At 42.5% G+C, this 9,493-nt stretch overlaps 1 protein-coding gene across 4 annotated transcripts in view; it reads left to right on the forward strand.

Annotated features, from left to right (window-relative positions):
• The window catches only part of PLCXD2 (phosphatidylinositol specific phospholipase C X domain containing 2), a 52,831-nt gene extending 43,850 nt beyond the window's left edge, over positions 1-8,981 (forward strand). Inside the window, exons 4-6 of one of the 4 annotated variants that reach the window (XR_007126490.1) lie at positions 2,817-2,869; positions 3,310-3,381; positions 4,361-8,981. Coding sequence is in view for 2 of the 4 variants with exons in the window: in XM_047724489.1 (XP_047580445.1) it covers positions 2,817-2,976 (160 nt within the window). In the remaining 2 variants the exon portion in view is untranslated. Of the gene's footprint in view, positions 1-2,816; positions 4,301-4,360 lie in introns of those variants that run through there. The other 3 variants (XR_007126489.1, XM_047724503.1, XM_047724489.1) reach the window with 3 other exon arrangements.
• Positions 8,982-9,493: the final 512 nt, after the last annotated feature.

Below are 9,493 nucleotides of genomic sequence, written 5' to 3' on the forward strand. Positions count from 1 at the left end.
GAGAAAGGAGCCCCTTAAGATAAAAGTATTTTTAATTTTGGCCTAGAGCAAATCCTTCCTGAAAAATCTCCAGCCCCAGGATGGCTGGATGGCTCAGTTGGTTAAGCATCTGCCTTTGACTCAGGTCATAATCCTAGGGCCCTGGGATTGAGCCCCACATCAGGTTCCCTTTTCAGCAGAGAGCCTATTTCTCCCTCTCCCTCTAATCCTCCCTCTTCATCCGCACTCTTGCTTGCTCTTGCTCTCTCTCAAATAAGTGAATAAAATAAATCTTAGGGAAAAAAAAAATCTCAAGTTCCTTAACCAAAACATAAACCATGGGTTTTGTCTTCCCTAAAGTCTCCCCAGATGCCAGACTATGGCATACATTTCACTGTGCCCTCCTCTCTGCCCTCCATGATATTTACATTTCCTGCTAATACAGAAGGTATCACATTAAATTGTTGTTACTTGTTGATGTCACTAAATTATGAGCTGCTTTGGTCAAAACATTCTGGCTATTACATGGAAAATCCTTGAATTGTAAAATGTGACCAGCCGTGTTTGTGAGACTACTGAGTCAGCATTGGTCCATTAAGAAGCCACTCACACTTCTGAAATAACTGTATATCCATATGGGAGAAGTGAACCCCAACCCCTACTTCATACCATATATAAAAATTAGTTTGAGATGGTTTTGGGATCTAATAGGAAAGTGAAAGCCACAAAGCTTATAGAAAAAAACAGGAAAATATTTTTGTGACTTGGGACTGGGAAAAGTTTCCTAGATAGGTCACAGAAATTAAAAAAGAAAAAAATTTAAGGAATTGAGCTCGCCAAAATAGGCCATTAAGAAAATTATGGGAGCCTGGGTGGCTCAGTGGGTTAAGCTGCTGCCTTCAGCTTGGGTCGTGATCTCGGGGTCCTGGGATTGAGTCCCGCATCGGGCTTTCTGCTCAGCGGGGAACCTGCCTCCCTCTCTATCTCTCTGCCTGCATTTCTGCCTACTTGTGATCTCTCTCTGTCAAATAAATAAATAAAATCTTTAAAAAAAAAAATTAGTAGGCAAGCTATAGGCAAGGATAAAATATCAAAAAGCATATCTGAGAAAAGACTAGTGTCTGCAATATATAAATAACTTTTATAACTCAACAATTAAAAGAAAAAGAATAAAAGAAAAGAATGGGTAAAAGAATTGAGCAGGTACTTCCCAAAGTAGACATACAAGTGGCCAATAAGTACATTACAAATGGCTCAGGCTTATTAGTCATTAGAAGAATGCAAATTAAAACACTCTTAGATATCTTTATGTACCCCCTAGAATAGCTAAAATTAAAGAGACTAATCGTGCCAAATTTTGCTCTGAAGCAACCAGAACTCTCATACTTTGTTGAATGGAATATTTAATGGAAGAGCCTCTTTGGGAAGAGATCTGGAAGTTTCTTTAAAAAACTAAATGTAGGGGCGCCTGGGTGGCTCAGTGGGTTAAGCCGCTGCCTTCGGCTCAGGTCATGATCCTAGGGTCCTGGGATCGAGCCCCGCATCGGGCTCTCTGCTCCGCAGGGAACCTGCTTCCTCCTTTCTCTCTGCCTGCCTCTCTGCCTGCTTGTGATCTCTCTCTGTCAAATAAATAAATAAAATCTTAAAAAAAAAAAAAAACTAAATGTAAACCTACCATGTAATAAGGCAATTCCAGTCCTTGGTATTTATCTGAAAGAAATGAAAATAAAGATTCTCAAAAAGACTGAGTTAAGAATGCCCTTAACAGTTTTAGCCATAATATCCAACCAACTGAGCCACCCTGGCATCCCATTTTTTTTTTAAGATTTTATTTCATAATATCCAAAAATTAGTAACATCCCATTTACTCATGAGTGAGAAAATGGGTAAACAAACTACAGTAATTCATGCAGTGGGATAGTGCAGTGATTCAGACGAAGAACAGGCTATTGATGAGTGCGGCCACGTGGATGGATTCCAAAACCATAATGCTGAGTGAAAGAGCGTCACACAAAAGAAGACGTATTGCGTGAACTTACATGAAGTTCTAGAACAGGCAAACTGAATCAATGGTAGAAAAATAAATTAGAATCATTGTTGCCCCTGGGAGGATGCTGGCCAGGATTGATGAGGAAGGAACATGCAGGAAACTTCTGGTGTACTGGTGATGTTCTGTACCTCGACACGTGTGTGCTTTATCTGTATACATTTGTCACAGCTCAACTAGTGCACACTGAAGAGTTGCCCATTTTATTGGATGCAAGTTTATGTCAAAAGAAAAATTAAAACAAATATTGAGTCCTTGTTAATGATATGCCTACTGGGGTATTTGGGGCATGTGTGTAGATCGTTGCAGTTGGAATTTGCCAAAAATATAAGATGTCTTGATGAAAGGGTAGAGTGATGGGTAGATGGACAGCTATGTGGCAGGCACGTACTATAAAATGTTAGTGGTAGAAGCTAAGTGGTGCACGCCCTTACTATAAATTTCTTTCAGTGTTGCAATATGTTTGAAAATTTTCATGATTAAAAAAAAATTAGAGAACCGACCAATAATTAGAATCTTGATCTTAGTCTTTCAAGGTCCTCTTGACATAGTTATCTCTTTGGTGCTTGAGGCAGATAATCTCCTCTTCCAGCACAGAAACCCTGCGAATACAGTTCTCTGTTGGAATAGACATCACTTCATCCCTGAACGAGATCTAAAGCTTCAGTGGACGAACTGTGGGGGACTCGTGCTTTTATTGACATACTTTTGTTATATCAATGGAAATGCATTGTTTCCATTTCTGGAGGAGTCCTTTCAACTCTACTCTCTTGTTCTGTCTCCCATGTAGGAATCTTCCTGCCATTCTGGACTGGGTGAAAACTCAGAAGCCTGGGACCACGGGTGTCAACATCATCACATCTGACTTCGTGGACTTGGTGGACTTCGCCACGACTGTCATTGAATTGAATGACCTCCTCCAGGAGGACAGAGCTCTGGCTAAATGCTGATTTGATTTTTATTTTAGTGTTGACTTTGTTGATCCAGGCCAGAGTTCTGAAGGGTTTCCTGTTAGGACGGCCCCTGGCAGTGATGGGGAAGGAGGAGGGGGAGGGCGTTTTCCCCTCTTCCTAGGGCCATTTGGATAAAATTACAGAGCTTTCAGTTGCATTTTTCCCAAATGAGACTTTTTAAAAAACTGAAGTCCAAGGGAAGAAGCATGTTTCGTGTGATCAAAGTCAGGGTCTCCCCAGTGGTTCATGATGCTGAATGTAATGTGGAAACGGGGTCTCCAGCTTCCTTTGAGTGTCTCTGAGTTGACCCGGTTTCCTGCTGTCTTCCAGGATGTTATGTGTGAGCCTGTGAGAAGACTGAACCAGAAAGGCACTCTTAGGCAAAAGAATGGCTCATGGCAGGTGTGGAAGGCCCTGTGGGGTGGCTCTAACATCACCCTGGGGCTTTGAGGGAGAAAAGGGCCAGCACCAGTTCTCTCTGGCATGCTGAATGTCACCGCTTCTTCCCAGGGAGAGTAAGACTTCTTTGTCACCAGGCCATTCCAGCCACAAGCTGTTCTTACATAGCTTCTGCTTGGGAACTGGGCACCTTCATTCTTTGGATAAACCGTGCACATTGCCTCTGGTATCAAAATGTGTTTCACAGTTGTAAAACATTGATTCCTTTCAGTTTCTCTCGGCCCCTTCTCAAAAGTGAAAGGAACAATGATGGGAGGTCCTTTCAGTGTGGGGCCCAAGAGACAGACATGCATGTGTGCTGCATGCCGCATTTCTTTGGTTTAATCCTCCAAGCCTTTCCCAAAATGGCTGCTAGGTAAACTCCTGCCTCATTTTGGCAAAGCCCTCTTTGGAATGGCATCTTCAAGCCGTATCTTGGAATTGCATTTCATTGCCATCTGCCGAGGACCCAGGTTTGCGCTGTGAGGCATAACGCTAACATTAACGCTAACGGAAGGCGTCTGGACCATGGCACCGCGTAGACAGCCGCAGGAAGCGTGGGGAAGTGCAATGGATTTGAGGAGGAAGCTCCGAGCGGGTTTGGAGCTGTTCTGTAACTCCTTGAAAACCAGACTACCTCGGGGACATTCAGGATGACTTGTGTGTCATCGAGTGAGAGATGCGTGGTGTTGGAACATTTCCAGTTTGTGTCTTGATAGCTCTACTTCTTGCAGGTTGTCTTGAGCCTGCTAATCGCCTCTGCACGAGGGCTGCGACACTCAAGAGGGGATTTGGGTTTTGTTTTTGTTTTTTTTTTTTTTTTTGTTTTTTGTTTTTTTTTTTTTTTTTTTTTTTTTGAATGGATAAGAGGTACTTATCTAGAGCAAGCCCTCTTGTGTGTTTATTTATTTATTTATTTATTTATCCATTTATTTATTTATAGATCAATTATCTTCAGTGCTTCTTACCTCAAGAGCACTCACAAAGGAGCTGCCTGAACTCTTCTCACCCAGGCCGACGCTGCCCTGCTCTTCAACAGGCCTGTGCGTTTCAGGCCTGTGAGTGACCTCTGAGTGACCTCTGACTCGCCTGCAGATGTTCCCAGCTCCCCCAGTCCTGTCGGGACAGTGTGCATTGTGTGAGTGTGGCCCAGAGCAGAGAAGCCCCTCCCGGGCCCCGAACGGGGGGCCTGAGGATGCAATGGGTCATGAAGAACCCTCAGTTCTTGAGGGAGACTCTCTTATAGAGGGTTCGAAAGGAAGGATCTGGAAAGAAAACTGGGCATGGGTGTGTGTACATGCCAATGCTGCTCAGATCTGTCTGAGGATCCCTAAGGAAAGGTCACCTCTGGATTCTTAAGGCAGAAAGATAAACATGGACTCCTGGTCAGATATGTGTATGCTTAAGTACCATTGGGCCATCCCCCAAGCGGCTCGCCATTCCTCTTTTGCCGGTGCTCACGGCTGTGTGGCGGCAGGCCCCAGGGGTGAGCTCCCGAACGCGCACGCGCAGCTCGCACTCTTCCAGTGTCTCTGTAAAGTCGGTTCATCCCTGACCTTTAGCTCCTGCGGCTGGAGGGGGGTCACACACAAATGCCTCTGGGAAAATCTGGTATAATTTTTCCTTGTTCTTGCATTCGAACCCCCACTCCGACAGGTTTCTGGGATTGTACTGTCCTTTTTTAGGGCCTTCCGTGGAAAGGAGTAAGAACAGAAGTGCCCTCGCTTTTTCAATTGTTCTTCAGTTCTGCTGTTGAACCCCAGTGACAAGCTTGAAAATCCCTGGCCTACCCTCAGGATTTTATTTGTGTTGTTATTGTTTCATTTTGGTCTTATTTTTAACTCTTGATTGATTGCTAGGGACTAGATGGTCTCCCCTCTTTTAATCCTTTGTAACTTGGCAAAGAGATCAGGAGGCAAGAGGAGAATTACTCTGCTCTGTTTTATTTGAGCCTCAGCTTTGTCCAGGTGCTTGGTGCTATGAGGCCAGGTGTGTTGGCGGGGACCTACACAGGATGCCAGTGACACCCAAGGGCTGCTGACTGTTCAGTGAAATGTTTACTTGATTTTTTCCCTTTCGTTTTAAAAGATATAATTGCACTTCACTTGGGTTGTAACATTTAAGTGCATCTCAGTATTTGCCTGGTAAGAGAAAAGTCATCAAGCATGACACAAAAGCACAGGAAATGGTCCCAAGGTCATGGGCATGGAGTCCTGCTCTATGTGGCAAGTGCAGGTGCTTGTCCCTTCTTACTGCTCTGGGTTTCCAGCCTGGCTTGCATTCTCAAATTCTGCCCAGGAGTTCTGGGAGATGGGAGCAAGATTATTTGCAGTTCGCCCTTGATAAACACCCTTGAACTGACAGAATCTCTGCTCCAAGAAAAAGTCGTTCACCATATTGCAAAGGAGGTATGCATTCTGCTCTTGGACCTAAGGCCAAGCAGGAGACTCTGTGATGGGACAGAGGGACAATAGACTTTCGGTCTATGACATAAAAATGGTTGATCCAACCACATCATTTATTCTCACAAGATCAAACAAGGCTATCATGCTTACTCAGAATTCACTTCCAAGATCAACTAAAGAGCTACTTGACTGAGCCAAAGAGGGCTTTCGTTTCACAGGATTTGGGGCATAGTTCTTCTGAAATGTAGGCTGCTTTTTCATGAACTCTCTGGACCATTCGCCACATTTCCATGGCTTTGTGGCCAAGGGGACAATCACAGGTTTCAGTTAGATTAGAGCACTGTATAAAGGCTTGAACTTGGAGTCTATAAGAGGTACCACTGTGGTTTTATGGGCACAGAAGATATTCTTAGGGCTGGAGAGATAAGTCAAGATGGAACTGATGGAAGGGATGATAAATGATTGTGGTTTAAATCTTAAACTAATGGCAAACTGAAGAGGGTCATACCAAGAACTATTATATATATGCTGTATGAGACCTCTAATAATTACATTTTGTTATTTCCTCAGCACTGAGTCCAGACCCCTGGATTCTTGAGAATTCTTGAGAATAGTTAGGCCACAGTCCAAACCCAGGATTTTTATATATACTCAAGGAAAAGCACAAGATCTGAGCCCAGGTCACGATTAATCTTAAGAATCCTAGTTCTTCTTTCATGACCTCACATTCACATCACAAAGTGGATGTTTCTGTTCAAGAAGGTGACGTGGTGGAACACTCCGGAACGAAAAGCAGTTTTGTGGTGGGTCAAGATTTTGTTTCTGTTTTTCTGAATCCTGCCATAAGAAAGTGTCCCCCAAAGAGATGTGATTACAAAGTGGTAAGAAAGTTTAGTGCTAAGCTTTAGTACTAAGCTAACGGTGGAGAAACAGAAGAAATTCCAACTGAAATGAAATGGTTTCTCTTCATGGAAGCACTAGGGCTACACAACTTCAGGCCATCTCATCAAATGAGTTCGTGCCCTGGTGAAGTTTTTGTAATGTTCTTTATTGGCTGACTACAGTTTTTTACTGGGAGGTTCTGGGAAACGGAACAGGCTAACAAGTGGGTCCCAGCCACGAGACTTCTCTCTCGTGGCTTTCCAGTTCAGTGACCCTGTGCTACATCTGCCTTGGATCCTTAATCTGGAATAAAGATGCTGTCTGCCACATTAGTGCTGTTCTGCAAACCTTGGTGGATTAGCTCCCCAAAATATCAGGCCCCTTATGGTTAAATTATATGTCTCCTACTCATTCTTCCTGTGCTGCATGTGTGAAGAAATGCTATTTGGGTTCATTTCTCAAAAGTGTGGTGTAGGATGATGGAACTGGCATGACACTCACGTCGAATGAGATGAGTGGAGCTGCGTGAAATCAGCTGGCAAGCTCTCGAGTTCCTGAGAGGTGGGCTTTCCCAAGTGCATGCTAAACGGTCATGTTATGCTTGAGGGAATGAACAGAAACTGATAACATCAAATATCCTGGCAGGAAGTTTTGTTTTCTGTGGCATAGAACATGGCTGTCCCTCAAAATTCTGCTACCTTTCCCGTCTTCCTTGGCCTTCTGCCTCAGATGGCTTTCTAGTATTTGACATCACAACTTTGTCACTCACAGATGTCACCTTGGGATGCACAGAAGTGAATTGGTTAGGTGATAAGTGATTTAGCTGGAAATTGACTCTAATTCCCAGTGATCATGAACAGCTCTTTACTACCCCAGGAGACGTACTATCTCCTTATCTTCTGGCTTCCCCGGCTTCCAACTAGAAATATTGACATTAAAGCTACTATATTGCTACATGGACCCTTAACCCGGAAGAATACAGTACAAAATGCTATTGATATTGTTGAAATTGTGTCTTAACATGCTTTAAAAGTATTCTAAGAGAACTCTTTCAATCCTGCAGTGATTAACAGTGTTCTAGTCTTTTCTCTAACAAAACTTATTCTTAAGAATTTTCAGACTCGTTTCTAAGCCTATGTAGTTTGGATACAACATTTCTTTCTTCTCTTCACTGGGAACTCAATCCCACAGTCCGCTGAGATAACCCCATCCATAGTCAAGAGGCATTTTCCTATCTCATTCCTTCTGATCTCTACAGAAGACCATTTTCCCCTCTTGTCTCTTGGGTATCCTTTAGCATCTGCTGGTTACGATGAATAACAGAATGCTGGCAAAACTTACACAAAAAGGCACACGCATTCAATGATGTCCAAATGCATTCTTATCATGGTGGTGATTGCGTAATTCTGCCCCCACCCCCGCTCCGCCTCACACAGAATATGATTGGAACCCAGAACCAGGGGCCACCGCTTCATTCAAATAGTAGGAGCTCGCTCTCAAGCATGGAGCCCAATGAGAAGCATAACACTTTGAAGTCAAATAGACCCTCAGTCGCTTTGTATATCTACAGTTTTACATTTGCTGTTTATAGCACTAATAACACTGTGGTCACGAATCTGTGATATCAATATGATAAATCTGAGAACATATTCTAGACACAGTGCTACCTTGCTGCTACTATACTTTCTGGCTTATGCCCCAGTATTAATAAGTATCACATACAGATTGTATATGCATTGTTCATACTGGATAATATGCCAACTATAATACTTAACCTCACCGATCGGCACTTAGAAAACAAGAGATTATCATAGTGAAAATACGTCTTGGTCAATTCAGATGACATGTGAATCTGAGAAATATTCTATTAGATATTATGTTTGTCCTCTAGGCTTGTTTTATATTACAGTGCATGCTGTTTGCTAAGTTAAGTAAAAAATGATAATAAACTATACCAATTAAAGGTTAGAGTGAAAATTTTACATATATCCTGCTTGGTACTCTGAAATGTATTTTGTGGCTTAATTATCTTATTCACACACATTTCACTTGGCTTTTTCCCCCCTAGGAAATCATTTTTCAAATATATTTTTCCTTCTTTCTTATAAACTGGATCACACTGCTTAATTCAACCTAAAACATTGTAAAGCCGGATTACCTCATTTTAACTGTGAAAAAAAATTAATAGATATGATGACATAATGTCTTTTCTTGTATTTTATTTGAACTACCTAAATAGGCTTAAACCTAATAATAAATATAAAACTTCAGCAGGCACTTTCCTTGTTTCTGTGTGCATTTTATTATGGGCCCACTTCTAATATTTTTTAAAGGCTAGAGGTTCAGCATCAGTAAGCTGTCTTGTCATATGATATTAGATGAAGACCTATGGGAATTGGCTGACCATGCCCACAGTCCCCAAGACTAGCATGAAATGTGTGTGTAGCCTTGTCACCTGTGCCTTTCTGAGCTTCACCTCCAACCCTTTAGCTGTTTCTCGTAGACTTAGACCAGCTCCCACTGACCTCCATATTCTTACCCAACCACCATCTCCAGCCCACATTACTCTGAGTGACTGCCAAATGCCTGGAGATAGAACAATGCAGAGCAGACTATGTGTCTGTGCACACACAGAGTCAGTAAGAGCGGGTGTCCAGGCCCTGTTGGCAATGAAGATTCCAATATTTTCCTTGTTCCTAATTCTTTTTAGTAGAATACCTGAACCCACTTAATTTTGGTGAATTTCTCTTTTTGCCCTATGCCTTACAAAAATAATGCATTGAGGTGAA

Source organism: Lutra lutra, chromosome 1 (assembly GCF_902655055.1).
Source record: "Lutra lutra chromosome 1, mLutLut1.2, whole genome shotgun sequence".
Classification (NCBI taxonomy): Eukaryota; Metazoa; Chordata; class Mammalia; order Carnivora; family Mustelidae; genus Lutra; species Lutra lutra.